This window comes from Anoplopoma fimbria, chromosome 17 (genome assembly GCF_027596085.1).
Source record: "Anoplopoma fimbria isolate UVic2021 breed Golden Eagle Sablefish chromosome 17, Afim_UVic_2022, whole genome shotgun sequence".
NCBI classification, from domain to species: Eukaryota; Metazoa; Chordata; class Actinopteri; order Perciformes; family Anoplopomatidae; genus Anoplopoma; species Anoplopoma fimbria.
This window is the reverse complement of record NC_072465.1, coordinates 3,391,578-3,413,286: the sequence shown is the minus strand read 5'-3', so window position 1 is coordinate 3,413,286 and position 21,709 is coordinate 3,391,578. Positions and strand designations below refer to the sequence as shown.

The window sequence follows — 21,709 nt, the reverse complement described above, 5'->3', positions numbered from 1 at the left end:
GTCAGAATATTTATAGATCTAAAAGCAGTGATCCTTAAAAATTCCTATTCCGCCTTTTTCTACAACCACAGAGCTGCTAGTTCTTCCGTGTCTTTTGAGCTGATTTCATAGCCCCATAACAAGTGAAGTACAGCTACATACATAACTAGTCATTATAGTTCTGACCGAACTTCTGGAGGGATCACAAGACAGGACAAATAAACCTGATAATGTATGGCCTTTTGAGTTGAGGTGGAACCAATGATTCTTTCCCTAACATGCTCATTCAACAGTCAGTTCTGGCCCAGCACATGCAAAGTTGAGAGTAAAATGGGAAGCCAGCATGCACGAAAAAAAAGAGAGCGTTGCTAGTGAGAGTACTTACAACAGAAAACAGAGAAACTTGACTTGTTCAGATGTCCTGGGGCTAGTAGAAGAAGACGAAAGCAGCGGTTGGGAGTTGCGTAACAGACAAGAGGAGGTAAGATGAAGGATGAAGGGGATATTGATTAATGGAATGTATAACAGATAAGGAGGAAGAGACAAAGGAGAGTGTGTGAGTGACTGAAGGCGTTCAGTTTATCATGTTAATTAAAAGTTTGAGCACAAACACAAGCTGGACAGACCTTGAAAAAGCTGAAATTAGTCCAAACTACTGCAGTAGTAAGTACTTCTTAGAGCCTACATATAACCTGTTTTGGATTTAAATCAATGGCCAGTATGAGGTGTTAAGTGTTTGGCTTGTGTTCAAAGCTAACACATCCAGCCAAAGAAGAGGAAGCTCAGTGGAGAGAATCTAAACCTAACATGACATAAACTGAATGAAATCAAATCTTATGACATTTTAATATTGGTGATAATGTTACGACCTCAAAACTCATGGGGCAAAAAAGAAAGTCTTTATTTTGTTGTAGACTTACGTGATTGTCTTCTCTTTGCTTTTCTTGGGAATCTGCCTCACTTTTTTCTCCTCCGCCGGGGGCCCTGCTTTCTGTTTGCCTTCGTCTTTCCCTTTTTTCTCCGGCTGAGGGGCGCTACTGGACGAGTCCTCGGTGCTCATGGATTTTGAGGGTTTAAAAGGATCCACAGTGTCATCAAAATTGTCTGGATCAAAACTGTTGGAGCTCTTCGGGAGCCCCGGAGAGCTGCTCAACGCACTATTGCTACCAAACGGATTGAAGTTTGGGTCGTCCCACTGATTTGGATCAAAGTTATATGTTCCCGATTTAGGAATAGGAATATCATCAAGGTCCAGAGGGGCAGCAGAGTCTGAAACGGGCAAAGGAGTTTCTGGAAGAAGATCTGCAACTGGTTCTAATGCTGGTTGAGAAACTGGTTCTGACACTGGTTGAGAATCTGTTTCTGAGATTGTGGGTTCAGATTCTTTGGCTTTCTGCCTCTTAGCTGTGAGTTTGCTGATTTTTTTTTTACCACCTAATTTCCTGGGAGGTGGCTTGCTGACGATCCCCTCGTCGAGGCCGAACTCCAGCATCACAGACTTGGCCTCTGACGATGACTCCGTCATCTCTGCTTCTGCTGGAGCTGCTGAGCTGGCCTCACACACAGGCAAGGAGCTACCGAGTGGCTCCAGTCTGGGGAGAGCGCTTGAACCAAAGGGTGGGGGAGAGTTCTGGATTTTGGATCCGCCACACATGAAGGGGTTAAAGCTGTCATCCAGCTGGTCAGGGTCAAATTTGTAAGTGGCCATGGGAACAGGAAGTTCTTGTTCCTCATTTGTTTGGGCAAGCTCGTTCAGCGAGGCCTTTACCTCCAGAGGTGGAGGCTTAGACTTGCTGGTTTTAGTCTTTTGAGTAGGCTCTGTCTGGTCCAGGCCAGTGCACTGTGGTTCTGGTTCAGCAAGCGCTTTATGCTCAGGGGGCTCTGGAGCATGACTGACTGCAGGTTCACTGGTAAGGGGCTGAGAAACTGGTTCTGACACTTGTTGAGAATCTGTTTCTGAGATTGTGGGTTCTGATGCAGGTTTGCACGGAGGCTCAGATTCTTTGGCTTTCTGCCTCTTAGCTGTGAGTTTGCTGATTGTTTTTTTACCACCTAACTTCCTGGGAGGTGGCTTGCTGACGATCCCCTCGTCGAGACCGAACTCCAGCATCACAGACTTGGCCTCTGACGATGACTCCATCATCTCTGCTTCTGCTGGTGCTGCTGAGCTGGCCTCACACACAGGCAAGGAGCTACCGAGTGGTTCGAGTCTGGGGAGAGCGCTTGAACCAAAGGGTGGGGGAGAGTTCTGGATTTTGGATCCGCCGCACATGAAGGGGTTAAAGCTGTCATCCAGCTGGTCAGGGTCAAATTTGTAAGTGGCCATGGGAACAGGAATTTCTTGTTCATCATTTGTTTGGGCAAGCTCGTTCAGCGAGGCCTTTACCTCCAGAGGTGGAGGCTTAGACTTGCTGGTTTTCGTCTTTTGAGTAGGCTCTGTCTGGTCCAGGCCATTGCACTGTGGTTCTGGTTCAGCAAGCGGTTTGTGCTCAGGGGGCTCTGGAGCATGACTGACTGCAGGTTCACTGGTAAGAAGCTGAGAAACTGGTTCTGACACTGGTTGAGAATCTGTTTCTGAGATTGTGGGTTCAGATTCTTTGGCTTTCTGCCTCTTAGCTGCGAGTTTGCTGATTGTTTTTTTACCACCTAACTTCCTGGGAGGTGGCTTGCTGACGATCCCCTCGTCGAGACCAAACTCCAGCATCACAGGCTTGGCCTCTGACGATGACTCCATCATCTCTGCTTCTGCTGGAGCTGCTTGGCTGGCCTCACACACAGGCAAGGAGCTACCGAGTGGCTCCAGTCTGGGGAGAGCGCTTGAACCGAAGGGCGGGGGAGAGTTCTGGATTTTGGATCCGCCGCACATGAAGGGGTTAAAGCTGTCATCCAGCTGGTCAGGGTCAAATTTGTAAGTGGCCATGGGAACAGGAATTTCTTGTTCATCATTTGTTTGGGCAAGCTCGTTCAGCGAGGCCTTTACCTCCAGAGGTGGAGGCTTAGACTTGCTGGTTTTCGTCTTTTGAGTAGGCTCTGTCTGGTCCAGGCCATTGCACTGTGGTTCTGGTTCAGCAAGCGGTTTGTGCTCAGGGGGCTCTGGAGCATGACTGACTGCAGGTTCACTGGTAAGAAGCTGAGAATCTGTTTCTGAGATTGTGGGTTCAGATTCTTTGGCTTTCTGCCTCTTAGCTGCGAGTTTGCTGATTGTTTTTTTACCACCTAATTTCCTGGGAGGTGGCTTGCTGACGATCCCCTCGTCGAGACCGAACTCCAGCATCACAGACTTGGCCTCTGACGATGACTCCATCATCTCTGCTTCTGCTGGTGCTGCTGAGCTGGCCTCACACACAGGCAAGGAGCTACCGAGTGGTTCGAGTCTGGGGAGAGCGCTTGAACCAAAGGGTGGGGGAGAGTTCTGGATTTTGGATCCGCCGCACATGAAGGGGTTAAAGCTGTCATCCAGCTGGTCAGGGTCAAATTTGTAAGTGGCCTGGGGAACAGGAAGTTCTTGTTCATCATTTGTTTGGGCAAGCTCGTTCAGCGAGGCCTTTACCTCCAGAGGTGGAGGCTTAGACTTGCTGGTTTTCGTCTTTTGAGTAGGCTCTGTCTGGTCCAGGCCAGTGCACTGTGGTTCTGGTTCAGCAAGCGCTTTATGCTCAAGGGGCTCTGGAGCATGACTGACTGCAGGTTCACTGATAAGGACTGAGTCTGGTTCTGGGGCAAGAGGCAGAGCTGGAGCTTGAACTGGAGCCACATCCAGGACAGGATCTTCAACTAGGATGGGGACTGGGGCTTGGGATGGCTCTGTGGACGGAGCTGTGTATTCCACGTCAACAATTTCCTTCAATGAGGATGGAGCAAGGACAGGCACAGAGCCCAAGACTTCTGGAAGATTCTCTATTTGTTCTGTTTCCAGGGTCTGGATGTTTACCTCCAGTGGTGCACCCATGGGGACTGCAGGCTCATCTTGACCCATGTTGTGGCGGAGCAAAATATCCTGATCCCAAATAGGGGCAGTCACTATCAACTGCTCATCCTGATCCACATCTGAAGAAGAATTGTGGGGAAAAAGACAAAAGAATTAACCAAAAACAATTCATTATTTCAAAAACTAAAACTGCATGCACACTTCTTCCCTATGACAATCTCTCCAATAAAATCTAAACTCGTGTAGAGGACATCTGATTGGTTCCTAGTCATCTGATTGGTTCCTAGTCAGCCAACTGCTCCTACTGCTGCTGTTGCCATGGCAATGTCTTACTATGAGGGCCATGACGTTTAAACCAAGTAGTGCATGTGAAAATAGAGGGAAAGAAAAAACAGTGAGCCATGATTTATTTTGTGTTGTGTTTAAGCGAAAAGGGGCAGCAGCCACTGTGGAGTATAATTTTCTCTAGGGAACCTATTGACACATCAACATATTTCAGTATGCCTGTCATACTCGCCATATTCATGTAATATTATGTTGCTAGGAGACTAGCACAGCCTGCTGTGTTTGTACCTACTTCCACTCACATTAGCATGTTGCCAGAGTGTCATTTTCAAAGTATTCCTGCAGTCCAACATGCCCATACAAACATGTCCACATACAAATCCAGATACATACTCAATAGAAAAGTATGACTCCTTTTTGTTCTCTCACTATTGTGTTTATAAAGGCAGAATATGTCACAGCAAGGATACATCTTACTCATCTGCAGTGTCTGTTTGCAATAATAAACAAAACATGTTGTCTAATTTGATTAATAAAATTAATTGTTTTGCATTTGTTTACCATTTTGTTATGATTTAAATATGTGTAAAAAAGTGCTTTGCACCTGTGCATTGCAGTTGTTTCCAGTCGAACACATAATACTATATTAGATAAATGATCATCTCTGAACTCAAAGCATTTTTGACAATCTTATAAAAACTAAAACAATGCAACATAATATTCATATAGTTATAACATAGAAATAGTATTGATAATTCATTATTCATGTATTAACTCAAGTTAAATGTCAGTTGATGCGGTTTCACCACAGATGTGTACGTCCATTCAGGAGACATAAATAGTAATCCTCAAGTATCAATCTGTTAACTTTAAATGCCTTTCTGGCTTTGACAAAGTCTTCAACTATCTGTTAATATTTATGAACTGTCACAGCATATATAGACTGATGCTGATTTAGTATGGAGACGTTGGATGGGCACAGACAAACACTGCCATCAGTATGTTTACATTTAAAGAAGTTTCTAGAGGCACTTCAACTCCTGCCTGCCAGGATTCAAACATCCTCATTCACAGCTGCAGGAAGGGATGTTTATGGTTGAAACAAAAGGGAACTCCCTCCTCCCTCCATACTGGTTGACCTTCACAATGTACACTTCTGGAAAATGTTGTTGGAGCTGCTTTTAAAGGAAGGATTGATTATTTATTATTAGAATTGCATGGTCTTCTAAAAACCTCCTTGAAAAGTGGACTACATGATGGTTTCATCCTGATAACAAGCTTTGTTCAGTCACTCCCCTCATTGTGAACCTCTATCAGTTACTAATACAAAATGGGGCAAACCAAAGCTTTTGTGGAACCTGTTGAATACCAGAGCAAGGGTCATTCCCACACTCTGCTACAGGCTCCTCCTCTCAGCGATTCAAATGACAATGACAGCGCTTCTGCCATCATCACACCTAAAACCCTGTGTGCATGCCATCTTACATACCAAGCATGCAGAACATGTTTCCCTACTTAGGCATTAGCAACCTTAGGTACCTGTAATAAAACATTGCAATTAAACACATTTCTATGATCCATTAAAAACTTGAATATTGTCAAAACTTGAGATAGTGCTCATAGTTAAAATATAAGGCAGGAAAGTACAATTTAAAGCTAAAGTACCGTCCAAAAATATCAGACTGCATGTGTATCCAATTATTCTGGTTTGGTAAACCTGATGAACCACGTAGACAGTTTAGACACAGGAGTGGAGTTCATATTTACCCAAATTTGCTATTTTAAATTATTTTAATTATTTGGCCCATTTTAGAAACATTTTGTTCCTTTGTTGACTATAAAGACGAACACATGCACAGACACGTGATGGCTGAACATTAAGAGCATCATCAAAAGACTGTAGTTTCCATGGCAACTTCAAGGAGGGACACTGTCTTTAATGGGTGCTTGAAACGATTTTTCTTCTGTTCTGTGTTTGTGATGTTAATGAGAACCTTCAGCTTCACCGAGGAGTTGGACTGCTGAGTTGGACTGCAGTGTGTTTACGTCTTGAACAGTAAGCTGACTCTGCCTCTTCTTATCTTTTCTATCTCTTTCGCTCTGTTATTTGCTCAGCAGTGGCCTCACCTGCTTTGTCTGCATCAGTGTTGTTGTTCTCCAGCTCTCCTGGGAAGGTCGGAGGGGCGCGGACAGGAGTTGCTGCTTCAGGAGTTTCAAAATGACCCTCTGAGTCAGAGCTGTGGAAGCCAGAGAGAGAGAGAGCGTTAACTTCCCAAATCATGAGAAAGCAGGAGGAGAAAAATCTGTATGTAAGGGAAGAGAAGTGATTATAACTACTGGGACTATTTACTCAAAAGCAAAGGGCATAATCAGCACTATGAAATAACTGCACAACTGCATTAAAATATGCAATATGTGCAAGAAGACAAATGCCAGTCTTTATTTCAATTCCGTCACTTCTGCCAACACGTAAGCCCTCATCACTGCAGTCCAACTAAAGAGTGATGTTCCCTTCTGAAGTTGTTCTATTTTAGAGGCCTGAAGGGTAAAACTATTTTTTGGGGGTTTAAAAAATAAAAAAGCACAGATCAGAGAGAATATATTTTAAGGGTGGATACCAGAAAAGAGCGTATGCTGGTTTTGTTTTGGATACAAATCTGAAGTGTTCATGAATATAATCATGATTTAAACATTTGAATATTGTAGTATTATATATCATGTGCAAAGAGGACTTTGATGTGTGTTTTACAAGTCTCTACTGTCCCAAATCCATCTATGTTACACCTAATACTCTTTTATCTTATGTTGCATTGTGATTTGGCAACACTCGGTAATATTTTAATCATGGCGGCACTGGAGAGAAGAAAAGAGAGAAAGAGGAAATAGGGGCAGCCCACTCTTTCCTGTCACATCTTTAGCACTACTAAAATTGTAGAGCAGCAAAAATCAATTTGATCTGATCACTTCAGTTGGCCACATCACAGTGCAGTTAGATATTGATGTGACTCTGGTTAGATAACTGCTGGGATAGTAAACAAACATGGATTTTGGTATTTCAAGTAGAGCGGTGATACGTTATCTGGTCAATAAATTGTTCAGGTGTGGAAGACAGCCCCAACATTACTTGGAACAATGGCGAGGATAATATCAAAGGAGACACAAGGTGCAGAGAGACAAAGGTCATGATGCCTTGAGCATGTGTCATGTTTATGAGCAAGGATTACATCATTAAACGTAACCGAACCTGACTGCAGTGCTTGAGTGAGTGTTGTTTCTGCACACAGAAATGAGGATGTAGTGTCAGCGAGGCTGAGAAAAACATTCAGTTCCTACACTGAGAAGGCCTAAACCACAGACACACCAACAATGTGTCAGCGCTGAACAACAACACAACACAGTTGACATGTCTGCATGTAAACAAAAAGATGTTGATGCAGATAATTAGAGATTCCTCAACCAGACAGGTGGATACACACATGGAAACACATGTGAAAATGCCCCCCCCCCTCTCCCTCCTGTTCAGACAGTGTGAATCACACAGTCAGTAGTCTCGGGGCTTCAGCACAACACTTGCCTGCCGCCTTGAGATCTCTCCTCCTCCTCCTCTTCTTCTTCACGTTGTTCCCTCTCCACGCTGGCCTCTTGCCCCTCTTCATCCTCCTCTCCCTCTACCCCCCTCACAGCCGTCCACGTCCATTTGGCCCATGACACAGGTGACAGCCAAGACATCACTCCTTTTTCTAAGGGGGTTCTTCAACCCTCTTTTGACTCAAAGACCTGCTGGACTGGTTTCCAGAGCCCGACTGAACCTTTTCTGTGTTTCTTCCTCAGATTTCCACCCTGCCAACAGCTCTCACATCTTTCCACAGAGCCTCTCTCTTCACACGAGTTCCCAGATTCCCATGAAAGGAAGGAGACATTTCTATAGTATATTCTCCGTCTTAAAATCAAAAAGACTTCAGCTGCTTTCTCTTATCCTCTTTTAACGTTTCCAGTCACGCTCGTTCTCCCCCTGCCTCTGTGGCAGAATACCACAGCTCTGATCAGCTGGGTTTCAAAATGCTGCTCTCACTCTCTCCTCTACTGAACACCCCCTCCCAGCCTCTCCCCTCCACCTCGGGCCAGTCCACAGACAAAATACACAGTGGGGGAGGCAGGAAACGTGAAGCTCTTAAAGTGAATGCAGCTACTCTTACTCAACTCAAAGAGTTCCCCTGTGGTTTGAAAATGGTACGATCCTGTCAGGCCTCTCTTCTACTCTGAAGCAGAAGGAGGGAGTCAAAAAACAAACACAGAAGGTGGAGGAGGAGCTGGACTGTTGGGGCTTCACATTTTATAGCCCAGAGAGAGGTTAGGAATGTGGGGCTAGATCTGTAAGCCTTCTTCTGCTCCCCCAGGCTGTTAAACAGTAAACTGTTTCTCCCATCCAGTGGCAGGCAGACATGACCGGGCGGACCAGTTCTGTTGGATAGCCCCAGGAGATCTACCTGTCTGGATTCAATTTGTCTGCGGTAACAGTTCAGACCACTGAACACACTGGGAAACGTGCCCTACTATGCACTCATTAATTGATGTTTAAAACCCCATTGTTGCAACTGACACATGTACATGTTGTTGAGGAAAATAAATCATAACATTACTCAGGATGTGTGTATGAACTATTTCAACAGTAATAAAGAGTTTTCTTTGAAATAACTGATGCTGCTAAAGCCACTCGTCATATCGACAGACTGACCCTGAGACCCTTGATATACAGAAAGATAAACAGCTTATGGAAAACAATTTATTACTGACAGCTAATGCTTACTTGTCAGACAGAACTTTTTCAGTAGTTGTTGGTGATGCCTACTCTTCAGTTGCACCTTTGTCCCCCAAGGCTCCATCCTTGGCCACCTGTAGTTTTCTATATACTTGCTCTCACGACATGTTATCCGCCAACACAACATTCATTATCTTTGTTATATGTGTGAACCTCAGATCTTTGTCCCAAACCACTGAAGGCCGTCTACGTCAACGAATGTATTGTCAATCAGAAATGAAGTGCTGGATGTCCCAAAATTTCTGCCAGCTAGATTAAGGTAAATCAGAAATAATTGATTTTGGCCCGCCAAAGACCATAGCCTCAAACCAGGGTGTTTAACGATGGCTTCTCCTGTAACGTGTTTTACACTTAGGTTTCCACCAACTGACCAGCATTTCAAGAAGTTCATACGTGCATTTATATCATCACGTCTTGCTTATTGTAATTCACCGTATTCAATGTTAGGCCTAAACCCAATGTCACGGTTAAAACACAGCCGCTAGTCTTTTAACAAATTCAGAAAGACAAGATCACTTTAGCCATGCTCTGGCCTCCCGTCACTGGTTTTCAGTCAGTTTTAGAATTGCTTTAAAGATTGTACGGATTACGTTAAAAGCACTTTATGTATCTGCTCTTATTTATGTTACTTAATTGCTGCTGAGCCAATGTGCAGCCTCAGATCCTCAGGTAGGGCTCTGCTGGCTGCTCCTGAGCCACATCTGAAAACTCAAAGTGACCGGGCTTTTGCGGTCACTGTCACTCCACTTTGAAACTTACTCTATGAGGACCTAAGGCTTTTTGAATAATACACATATTGTAAATCTTCTCAAAACTTACCTTTTAAAAAGCATTTTAGTCTTTACTGTAAGTAGTCTGATTTTATTTAAATGTGTTGTGCTGAATAGTGTTATTTAGATTTTCCCATAAAAAGCACTTTGTTACTCTGTTTGTTCAAAGTAAATTATAAAATAAGTAAATTATTATTAGTTTATTTGTATTTGACCAAACGACAATAAGCAGCAGTTATCATCTATAAAGTAAGTCTAGATATCATCATGAAACACATATCAGAGCCTTAATGTGGCAACAACTTCTGAACTTTTTCAAGACCACCTGTATGATATATTTGACGTTTTTTCTAGTTTTGTGAGCCTTGTCATATAACATGCCAATGCATCCTCTGTGTATTGTTTTCTTATACTGTACTCCTCCTACAGGGTTTGGTTTGGCCACGCAGCAGCTAAACTCCTCCCAAATTCCAATGGAGGACAGAGACACACGTGCCTCAGTCAGGCTCAGAGTTTCCACATTGGACCAGAAAGGGTGGAGTTTGTCCTCTGCCCACGTATTTATGTCTGGGTCTGGTGGGGCTTGAGGCTGAGGTGAAGATGAGGGGGATGTCTGCTTGAATTGATCATGTGCAAGTAGTGGGATAGTTATGGAGTAGTACAAAGAGGTCACTGGAGCACAAGGATCAATTTGTGCCTTTATTCTAGGGTCAGTATATGTATATATACTGACGGTAGTATATATATAAATATATATAAAAGCACCAGCCTGCACTATTTTGGAAGCCACTGAGCCCCTCAGTGACTCACTCTTATTAAAACAAAAGATAACTGTTCCCACATGTTTTCCTTGTCAATAATCTTTGATCAACCTTTAGGTCATAACTGTTTAAAAGACAAAGCTACAACACATGACAAACCTTAAAGAGAAGGTGTTATCGTTGAACATTTTCTAAATTTTTGGAGGTTTTTTTTCCACAGTAAATTGAAAGTGAAAAGGGCATTAAACTCTGTTTCAGTAGGTTCTCAGTTTATTTTTAAATTGCTCCCCGCGCCAGTGAAAAACTAATGGTAGCAAGGGATAAGTGGGTTACATAATAGAGGGTTTCTATTACCATTCCTAACAAAAATACTCATAACTATTCATTGTTGGTTTTTTTAACAAACACACTAAAAAAACTGGAACTGGGCACTACCATCTTTTTCACTCCTTTAAAAACAAACCAATCGACACAGATGACAGCTTTATGCCTGTTTCTAGTCTAAAATTGGGAATAATAAACATCAGTAGGTAGCGTGAGGCAGCTGCGTGTCTCCAGATAAAAGACCACCCCATTCTACCACCACCACAGCCATCAGAGGTCCTGCCAAGGAGTCTGACACTCTACCAAAATCCAAACACAACGCAAAACAGCTCAGATTTCAGACACAGTGGGAGGAACCCGAAAGCAATTTTGAGAAAACAGAAAGAAGAAAAACAACCCAGGCCTTCCGAGCCTGTTGTGAAGTTTTTCCTCAGTTGACATAGCAACTCAAATTCTGCCTGCACTCAAATGTAACTAATGACACATTTATGTCCAGTATCCTTGTCAAACTTAAGAAAGAATCCAGTAACAACATCTTCTGACAAAGTTGCCTGTAACTTCACAGCTCAGGTGTCTGAAAGAATGCAGAGATAATATTTGCACCTAAACACATGATATATTTACAGTTACTGTCTACAGTATCATACTTTAAATACACTCTCGCTATTAATAGAGGCAATTTCATTTGTAGAGGACAATGGGGGGAGGGCACATTATTATACAACAGCTCATCCTCTGGAGCCTGAAATAAGTGCAGACACACATAGAGGAAGGAAATGAATCAAAATGCGACCAGAAGAAAATTTGTGTGTGTTGGAGGAACACACGAGGAAGAGGAAAGAAAAAAGCAGCAAGGGCCATTGACAGAGAGGATGTGTGCAACAATTAGCCCACATTAGCATAAAGTAGTCCTGACTTTTGTCTTGTCAAAACTGTGAGGGAAACTAAAATGGCTATGACAGCAAATATGAACTGTGAAAAACTGAGCAGTGTGAGATGAATTCTTCCACTAGCAGCTAGATACTTGCTGAAAACATTTAGCTTTGACTTAAAGTTATGACCACATCCTGCCAGAGATAAGTAACAACTTTCTCAGGTCAGAAAAGTAGGCTACTCATTCATCTGAGCTGTCAAAAAGCAGAATCGGTGTGTTGCATCGACATCTAGTGGTGAAAGTGCGTAGTGAAAACCGGACAGTGCACTTTGCCACGTAAAAACTGAAAATGCTGTTTAAATATTTTGATATAGCAATAATTATCATCAATTTAAATACCGTGTTAACAAAGGTCATAAACAAACCTAAAATTAGCATACGCCATATATTAAGTGACACACCTTTAAACAGTACAAACTCAGTACACTGTATGAATGTACATTGTGATGATATGTATAGTTGCACAGAGGTATTATGAGCTAAAACAACAGTTGAATAGCTGTTCACCACAGTGGAGAGCTATTCAACTGTTGTTTTCTTGTATATGCATGGGTTTTGATGGCATAGTTGCACATCAGCCACTACAGTGAACGCTATTGCATCATCCCATACTGAAGCAGAAAATGCAAACAGATGCCATGATGCTGCATGCACACGAAGAACCAAGTACATCTGCATGCAGTGTCTTGTGGCTTTGTGCCCTGGGTGCTTTGCCAATTATCATAAAAGATAGTCTGCACATTTTCTTTGTATACAGTACCAGTCAAAAGTTTGGACACGCCTTCTCATTCAATGGTTTTTCTTTATTTTTATTTTTTTCTACATTGTAGATTAATATTGAAGACATCCAAACTATGAAGGAACACAAATGGAATTATGTGGTAAACAAACAAATGCTCAACAAACCAGAATATCTTTTATATTTTAGATTCTTCAAAGTAGTTGAATGAGAAGGTGTGTCCAAACTTTTGACTGGTACTGTATACATATATTATTTTATAGTTTTCACATCTTTATATATCATTTTATTAATTTGTTTGTTAAATACATATTTCTTCAGTTGAAAACAAAAACGCATACTGTCCACCTGAGTGGACATGTAAAAATCTCTTTGAAAAAGCTGCATTAAAAAAAATAAAGTTCAAATCTTGTTTTTCATGCCTAAAGAGCAGTAAAAACATGTCATAATTCATGCATGAAAGGGTTAAAGCCTTCTGAGCCTAATTCCCGTCCACTGTAAACAAACTCCATTCAAATTTCAAAATGCTCAGTATTGTACTGTCCAACAATTACAAGCACCTCACTTCATAATCTCTTAGCAGAGCAGATTTGCAGTGTGTTAGCGTTAATTGAATTAAACTCAATAATTTAGGAATATACAACAATAAATAAAACTGAGTGGACAAACGTGAAAGGAGACAGCAGATGGAGCACTGTATGCTGTATTCCTACCGGTCTCCAAAGTCAAATAGTGTAACGGACTGAGTGACATATAATGTTCAACTGTTATGTTATCAGGGTTATTGTGTTACAAGAAGAAGTTGTTCAAGTTAAGAGTAAATGTCATAACTCTTACTCTAATGTTGCTGCAAAGATCATAATTTAGAAATTGCAAAGTAAGGATTAGTTCATTTGGAGAGGGGTAAAGCAAAAATTTGTATAATGTTCAACTGTTATGTTATCAGTTAGTCATAACTCTTACTCTAATGGGTAAATTTGGAGAAAAAAATGGGTACAACAAATACATACAACATACAGTATAATGTTCAACTGTTATGTTATCAGGGTTATTGTGTTACAAGAGTAAGTTAAGAGTAAATGTCATAACTCTTACTCTAATGTTGCTGCAAAGATCATAATTTAGAAATTGCAAAGTAAGGATTAGTTCATTTGGAGAGGGGTAAAGCAAAAATGGGTACAACAAATACATACAACATACATATGTTGCACTTTACTTTTCTTAACATTACATTTTATTGCACCTTTTAGTTTATTTATGCCTTAAGTCATTTATGTTACACTTTATTATTATCATTATTATTGATGTAATTGTTGTTATTGTTGTTGGTGTTCTATATTATATAAAAAAAAATATAAAACTAACCTCTCTGTGTTGATAACTTCTTCATCATCTTCTTCCTATTTCCTATTATCTATTACTTTTTCGATTTTAGCAAATGGCTGCAATGAAACAAAGAGTGAAAAATTTAAAGGGGTCTGAATACTTTCCCACTGTAGATGCCTTCTAGATAGATTTTACTGGTGCAGTTACGCCAGGTTGTCGGTAGGTGGCAGTAGAGTGTTTTGGAGATGTGAGTCAGATGTGAAAGGGGAGGGGAAGTCCGCCAAACCCGAAGAAGAAGAAGTACTTCCGCTCTGACACGGTTAGCTGGTTAGTAAATGGCGGTTGTGAACAGGGTGGACAGTAAACATTACCACGGTTATAACTGTCTCATTATCATCACAACATGTACTCGAGTGTGTCGGAAATACAGGGCAGTTACAAAATGTTTATTTTCAAATTTCAGGTCGGTTCATTTCTCGTGCTGACAGGAAATTCACTGCAAAACAAACGAAAACGACGCAAACGGTAAGTGTACTAAACGAGACAAGAGCTGCACGGAAAGCGTTGCTTTATAAGTTATCATGTTGACTGTTAACGTCTGTAGTCGAACTGATGGAGAAGGAAGATGGAGCCAAAGACACGGAGTCTGAGGAGGCTGAGCTCCGTCTGAAGGTGGAGTCGCTGAAGCAGGAGCTGCACCAGTGCCGAGCCGAGCTGGCCAAGTTACAGAAACAACTGAACCAGTCTGAACGACAGCAGAGGAGCACAGAGAGCTACAACGAAGACCTGAGGAAACAGGTCAGATGACCACTGTGACCTCAGTACCGCTGCTCTTTAGTTTTGGTGGTCAACTTCTGACATTAAGCACTGCAAAGAAATTAATTAAATCAGTCTGAATTGGTTACTCATTACATTACAGTCATTTAGCAGATGCTTTTATCCAAAGCGACTTACAATAAGTGTATTCAACATAGGTATTCAAGAGAACTACTAGTCACCAGAAGTCATAAGTGCATCTCCTTTCTTAAACAAGCATCTTAAAGCATAAACCAGAGCAAAAGTATAGAAACAAACTAATACGAATACAATAAGTGCAACAAACTAATACGAATACAATAAGTGCAACAGACTAATACGAATACAATAAGTACTCATTACAATCCTGTTATCCTGTTACGACAGAAGGGGTTTCAAGAATGTCTGCATCTTGAATTGATTTAAAATGTGTTGTTTCAGGTTGACCAGCTGAGCGTGGAGATCCATGAGCGGAAGAAGAAAGATAAAGACAAAGTCGACATTGAAACTCAGACAGAAGAATATGTTTGGACAGAAACAGGTGTGTTTATTTTGAATATCGTTAAATAAATAAGTTGATCATTTCCATTTGTCGGTATGCAAGTGAACTATTACAAATGTTTCAATATTCCTCAGATTATTACAACTACTACTATGGAGGCAACCCAGAGGCTTCAGACACTAAAGATGGCCTGAACGCTGTAGAAGCCGTGAATGTAGCTAATGGCGGTGAGGCAACAGAGGTTTCAACGCCAATTGAAGCAGCGACTGCTAATGCTGACCCTAATGACAGTGTTGCGGTCACAACAGAGGTTTGTTTTATTTTAAAGTTAGTTTTCCTTTTTTCATGAATGAAAAACCATTATAATTATTATAATTGATGGTTCAATTTATCAATTAATGGGCTTATTGTATCAACCCTAATCCCAAATCCTGTATTGGGATGTCGATATGAATGGATAAATTTACTTTAAACATTAAAGTTTATATTATGAATAATAAATGTTATTGTCTCTTTCAGGAGGGTAATGGAGGATCCATAGCTGACATGTTGAGGGCTACTGCTGAAGAGGCTATGACACAAACTGGGTTTGTCTTTGATGAGACTACTGGGATGTACTATGACCACAGCACAGGCTTCTACTACGACTCGGTTCGTCAAACACACCTTTTAGTAAAATTAAGTTGTCTATTTTACAGCAATTTTTATTTTTTTCCCTCTCTGACAGACAAGTGTACAATCCTGCTGATCTAACACATGTTTTTATCTTCTGCAGGCCAGTCAGTTGTACTATGATGCCAACACAGGCATTTACTACTACTTTGATGCAGAGAGTGGACGATACCAATTTCATTCCAGGATTGAGGTTCCTGCTACACAAACTGCTGCAGAGCCTTGCCAAGACAAGGGTACTGGTGAAAAAAAGAGCAGAAAGCTTAAGAAAGGGTCCAAGAAAACATCACTCCAGGATGATAAGGTATGTAACACCTGGATCTTTTATTGGTGCAAAACATAAATACATTTTATACTTTGTGGCTGACAGCTGGCTTTTGACTTTGTAGTTCCCCTTAAACACCTTGGTTTCAAATTTGACTTCATTAGTCCCAGTCTTCAAATGCTTTTTTTTTTTTGTATTAAGTTGAGGTTAGAAGACTAAAAGATTATCCTCTGACCTAGGTGCAAGAGGTGACTAACACGTTGGCTAAAATGAAGATTTCTTCTTACTGGAAAACTGCTTCCCACAAAGGTACACCTTTACTTCCAACTTGCAAAGCAATTTAGAAAAAATGTCAAAGATATTTCTAATAGGAGGAAGCTATACTAATAAACCAATCATGCAGTTCCAATGAAAGTATAAGGTTGGGTAAGTCCCAACAATACGTTTTGAAAAATATTGACTGTAATGTGACGACTCACACAGTCTTGTCTCTATATCAAGCTCTAAAGTAAGTGATGAGATTTTAACAAAATCAATAATGTAGTTGCCCAACTAGGAAAGTATACGCATACGCTATTACTGAAGATTACCCGAGTGTAATTTGGAGGAGGTCTATAGTGAATTGTCTTTGAAGACTGAAATCATGTATAAGAACAGTACCAGACATGAACAGGAAAAGGGGATCTACAAAGCACTTGCCACATCAGTGAACAAGAGGTGGTAATCTCACTGTTGACTGTCTTGTGGCAGGAACTCATATTTGATGAGGTAAAGTTGGAAGAAGAAGAAATTGACTGGGTTGAAAAGCAAACAACAAAGAGGGTCAAAAAACTGAAACGAAAGTCTCACAGTCCGGATGAGGCTCCACGTAGAAAACACTCTACCAAACGCAGAGAGGAAAGCGACAAAACTTCATCAAAGAGGAAGAAGCAGAAAACGGGTTCAAACAATGATAAGGATAGATCAAAGAGGGAAAAGAAGAAATCCAAATCAAAAAAGCTGAAGAAGAAAAAGAGTCCGGCTCGGATCGATGCCTCTGAGGGAAACAGCGAACCGGAAGAGGGTGAGATCACAGAGTCGGAGAGAGAAGAGTGGGAGTCCACTCCCTCCTCCTTATCATCTTCTAGCTCCAGCTCCAAGGAGAGCCCAGAGTCAGAAATGGAGACTCAGAGTCATGAAGGTGAGAGGAAAAACAAGCTGAATTCAGAGCTTGTTCAAGGCACACAACTAAAGAAATGTTCTTTGGTAAATTTGTTTAATCTGGTAGTAACTGGAAGCTTGTGAGATCATCACCTGTCATTTGTTCCTAAACACTTTAGCCTTCTGAGGCTGCCATGTTCCTTTTAAAAAAAATAAAAAATGCAACCGGTTTATTTTTCTTGCAGTCAAAGACATTTGGCCGCCCTGTGTTAGAGTGACAGTGGTCAGATCCCCAGTGCTGCAGGTGGGCACTCTGTTCATCATCACAGCCGACTCTTCAGCCACCGTTGGCAGGTTTGTGCTATTGTTTTCTCTTGACATAGGCAGCATGATCATCCGTAACCTTGTACCTATAAAATAGGAGTGCATGTCGTTGTAGAAGGGTTCGTTAGTTCTGAGGCTGCAGTACCAAAGACAGAATGACATGGCTTTAAATAAGAACTGAGAAATACCCCCTTGCAAGACAACAAGTGATATCTCACTTGAAAATATGAGGAATGAATCTCTCGGTGAGTCATAATGAAGACAACCTGCTGTCTTTCTGTTGCAGAGAGAAGGACATGGACCATGCAATCCGAATACCAGAAATGGGAGTCAGCAAGGTACCCCTCTCCACTTTTATTCTTGTCCAGCGATCTTCGTAATTCATTCGTGTATTTGATGTTCCTAACTGAACAGTTTTTGGTTCCAGTTCCACGCAGAGGTGTACTTTGACCAGGAGCAGCAGGGCTACATGCTGGTGGACCAGGGAAGCCAGAATGGAACAGTCATTAATGGCAACAGGATCTTGCAGGTCAACATTTTGTCTCCGTCTGTTGCCTTTAAATAGAACAGTAAAAGTTCAACTGAACAATGACGTTAACAATGCATGTTTCTTCTGCAGCCCAAAACCAAATGTGAGCCACAAGCACTGATGCACGGCGATGAGGTGAAGATGGGAGAGACTGTACTGTCTTTTCATATCCACTCGGGGACAGATACCTGTGATGGCTGTGAGCCTGGTCAGGTGATGGCTCACCTCAGCAAGCACAAGAGAGAGGAGAATACAGGTGAGCCAACTCAAGAGAAGGCACATCCACAGACCAACACTTTTTGTTTGCATAGAGTCATGAAGCAGCGATGATATTCTGAGCCTCAACACGTTTGAAGAGCCTGATGTGCTTTTTCAATGTTCAAACTTTTCCTCAAACAAATGTTCTGTGTGAGATTGCGCTCACTAGTTGTGCTTTTTAACCATATCGTGTTAGAAGACATGAGAGGCAAAGGATTTAAGTTTTACTCTGTATTTCCCAAAGGCCCTACTCTCACAAAAGAGGATAAAGAAGCACTGAGACAAAAGGAGCTGAAACAGATGAAAGCAAAATATGGCCTGCAGGTGAGTGTTATCAGGACTAGGAGCTTCCAGTTACAATTTTAAACTCTTCATCTCTTTATGCCTCCCACCTCTCTGTGCTTTGCGTTAACAGAGCAGTGAGTATGAGGAGGTCAAAGCTATAAGGAACCCCAGATACCAGGACAGAGCAGAGTCTCGACGACAGACGGTGGGCAGCGAGGGTGTTTTTCAACGAGATGATGCTCCCGCTTCTGTTCATCAGTAAGTATTTTGTCTGAGACTAATTGATAAAGAAGGAAAATATTGGATGAAGTGGTAATCATGTAATATGTCTTACTTTTCTTCTCAAAGGGAGATTAGTGAAGTCAATAAAGGACGGAAAATGCTGGAAAAGATGGGCTGGAAGAAAGGAGAGGGACTGGGTAAAGAGGGAACTGGAATGAAAGATCCGGTAAGACAATCTGATGATGTCTGTATTGCATAAAATGTATTGCTAAGCGACACAGTGGTTTTATTTGGTTTCTTTCTCACTCCTTTCTCCACAGATTCAGTTGAAAATCAGAAAGTCCCAGTCAGGTTTGGGGGCTGGTGCCGCCATGTCTCTAGACTGCGTCTCTATTACCAAGTCAAAATCCCAAAAGAACTGGGAGAAAGCGCGAGAGAGATTTGCCGATTCGTGCCAGCCTGACATGCTGTTGCCTAAAACACAGATGAACAAGTCACCGAAAGCCTGGGTCAAAGGAGAAGAGACTGAGACTACAAACACACAAGCAGGTGTTGATACAAACGACCAAAGTTTGGAATAATTGAGAGTGAATAAACTTTACTGCCTGAGAAACACTATTTTCTACATAAGAAATCATCGCTGAAGACCACAGCAACCAATCAAATGTGGGCTGGTTACCTCTTATCACAACTGTTCTGAAGCAAGTATGTCATAATGATTAGTCTGTCAATTTGTACAAATCCACTGATGTGCATTAACAGAATTTATAAATGTTACAATCGTGGTTGTAGAATGTGTGGTTTTTTTTCATAACTGAACTGTGTGGAATGTTTACAGTCAAAAAGAGGCTGAAGACCGGCAGTGTGTGTTTCATGGTCCATTGTGTCTGTAGTCCAGCCTACAGAGGGCAGAGCTGCCACTATGCCTCCCAGATCAAGAGGACATGAATCGCCTCCAGCAAATATTGACACAATGAAGTTATATTTCTCACAATAAGATCATGCTATGATTCAACAACTGGATCCGTTTAGAACGCACTAACTGATCATGTTTAACCACTGCTTGGTGTAACAGCGTCCCAACAAAACAAAAAAGGTGCTCCATATTAAATTTGAAAGTGATCAATCTTTTGGTTCTTTGCCCATTATTATTATTATTATTGTCATTAGTGTGTTTGCCATAAAGCACATGGACACACCCATCCACATACTTATGTAAGGCTTGTGAGCAAACAGTCCGTCTGTATGCAGTCCTATCAGTGGGTTCATTGTGAGAGTGTGAATATTTGCATGTGTGTGTAAGATTACACTTCAACAGAGGCCACTCACACACCAAATGGACAAAATGTGTTGTAGTTTACACCACAGTAAATCACCGTAGCATGTTTCTTATTCTCACTGCTACTGAATTACTATAACTCCATATATGTTCACAAATAGGAACTAGTACTGTGAGAGAGGTTAGAGGCAACATTAAACACTGGTTCAGCTGTAAGCAACACAATTTCACAAAGAATGAATGACCACCTCATAAAATCCACATTAAACAGGTGAGTGATTTGACTCACGTGACACTGTTGGTGTGACTCCTTAAGCTGGCTCGCTTGCTGCCCTTCCTCTGACTAATATTACCACCCATTTTGATCTTCTCTCTCTCCAATCAATGGATGAACAGCGCCTCAAGTGTGTTTCCTTCAGCTAGTCGGCATACTCTCCTCTGAGACTGTTCACTTTGAAGCAGTGGTGCAATGCTGTCAGGTTTCTTCCTTTTCTGTTGACAGGTGGCTCCTTTTGTCCCTCCCTTCTCAAATCTCCTCCCTCAACTTAACTGCACTTTACACTCTACAGCATATACTGTAGTGTAATAAAACAGGCTTGTGTCCTCTGTGCCCGCTTGTGTTGAGTAGAAAGTCTCAGCCATAAAAAAACAAACAAAAAAGATGTGGTGAGTCATGAGATGATGTGGCTCAAAGCTTTTGAGAGATCTGGCTTGACCAGTTCCTGACACTGAGATAATTCTGAGGAACACTGAGCCACTGTTCTTTCAAGGGCAGGTTATTCAGAAGTTATGATGCTAAATGTGAAGTGATTCTATTTCAATCGAGGGCAAAATCAGCAGATTTTGCTTTCTATTTATGGCCGGGTGCGTTGTCATAATGTAACATAATAGTAGTTAAATCTCTTCGGTTTTTCCTGGCCATGTTGAAACACTGTCTCGCTGAACGCTGGAATGCACACAGTATGGGAGGGGATCATCAGAGGAACCAGGATACAATATTATCCCGATACTAAAGTCCCAATACAATCCGGTTTTAAACATTTTGCGATAAGCTGAGTATTGCGTTAACATAAACTGAGATCTATTTCCTTTTTTAAACTATGCACTTTGTCTGTTTTTCACTTGATTCATCACACTTCAATCATTTTATTACAGCAAAATGGGTTCGTCAGTTTGTCAGATTGATCAACAATTCATCTTTGTTTCGACCAACTTCCTGTCTATCCCGCTGATTTTACCCATGACTGCAGCAGACAACTTAGCACCATCTTATGGTCTGAAAAAGCAAAAGTTTTATTTTGTATTTGCAATATTAATATAATTGTATATAATAAAAGATCTATGCTGTATCAATGTTTTACCCAACCCTTAGTACACAGATAATAGATATATATATATATATATAATAAATTGTGTAACCTTGGTAACAGAAGCAGTGCCAGTATTAATCTTGCAGAAATAACACACTTTCACTTCTGTCACATCGAGAAAATGTGACTGTTCCTGGGGAAATTTGTTTTCCCTGGTATTAGACTATCAAAGGCAAGTGGAGACAAGTTGTCTTAAAGTCTAGAGC

At 41.4% G+C, this 21,709-nt stretch overlaps 2 protein-coding genes across 6 annotated transcripts in view; one reads left to right on the top strand and one right to left on the bottom strand.

Moving 5' to 3' along the window:
* LOC129105228 (transforming acidic coiled-coil-containing protein 1-like) overlaps nt 1-21,709 on the bottom strand; it is a 34,074-nt gene that overhangs the window by 7,922 nt on the left and 4,443 nt on the right. The window contains exons 1-3 of one of the 2 annotated variants that reach the window (XM_054616125.1): nt 7,764-8,213; nt 6,317-6,426; nt 900-4,023 (exon numbers count right to left, since the gene is read on the bottom strand). In XM_054616125.1, coding sequence (XP_054472100.1) covers nt 900-4,023; nt 6,317-6,426; nt 7,764-7,918 — 3,389 coding nt within the window. In that variant the 5' untranslated portion in view covers nt 7,919-8,213. Of the gene's footprint in view, nt 1-899; nt 4,024-6,316; nt 6,427-7,763; nt 8,214-21,709 lie in introns of those variants that run through there. The other variant, XM_054616124.1, reaches the window with a different exon arrangement.
* On the top strand, nt 14,166-19,965 carry aggf1 (angiogenic factor with G patch and FHA domains 1). Of its 4 annotated transcripts, none has more exons than XM_054616128.1 (16): nt 14,166-14,189; nt 14,326-14,387; nt 14,467-14,660; nt 15,099-15,198; nt 15,294-15,469; nt 15,679-15,810; nt 15,935-16,135; nt 16,847-17,276; nt 17,482-17,590; nt 17,847-17,898; nt 17,988-18,089; nt 18,180-18,345; nt 18,592-18,671; nt 18,763-18,890; nt 18,981-19,080; nt 19,175-19,965. In XM_054616128.1, exons 3-16 carry the CDS (start codon nt 14,475-14,477, stop codon nt 19,433-19,435), a joined length of 2,223 nt encoding a protein of 740 aa, XP_054472103.1. In that variant the 5' UTR covers nt 14,166-14,189; nt 14,326-14,387; nt 14,467-14,474; the 3' UTR covers nt 19,436-19,965. The 4 variants fall into 4 exon arrangements, with proteins under 4 accessions (XP_054472103.1, XP_054472102.1, XP_054472101.1 ...); XM_054616127.1 differs by having other exon boundaries at nt 14,171-14,237; XM_054616126.1 differs by having other exon boundaries at nt 14,181-14,387.

What these genes read in the sequence shown, in the direction of transcription:
- aggf1 (XM_054616128.1), top strand. Translation starts at nt 14,475, where the DNA reads ATGGAGAAGGAAGATGGAGCCAAAGACACGGAGTCTGAGGAGGCTGAG. An exon ending in GTGTTGCGGTCACAACAGAG is followed by an intron (nt 15,470 to 15,678) that starts GTTTGTTTTATT and finishes TGTCTCTTTCAG; the next exon opens with GAGGGTAATGGAGGATCCAT. An exon ending in GAACTGGAATGAAAGATCCG is followed by an intron (nt 19,081 to 19,174) that starts GTAAGACAATCT and finishes CTTTCTCCACAG; the next exon opens with ATTCAGTTGAAAATCAGAAA.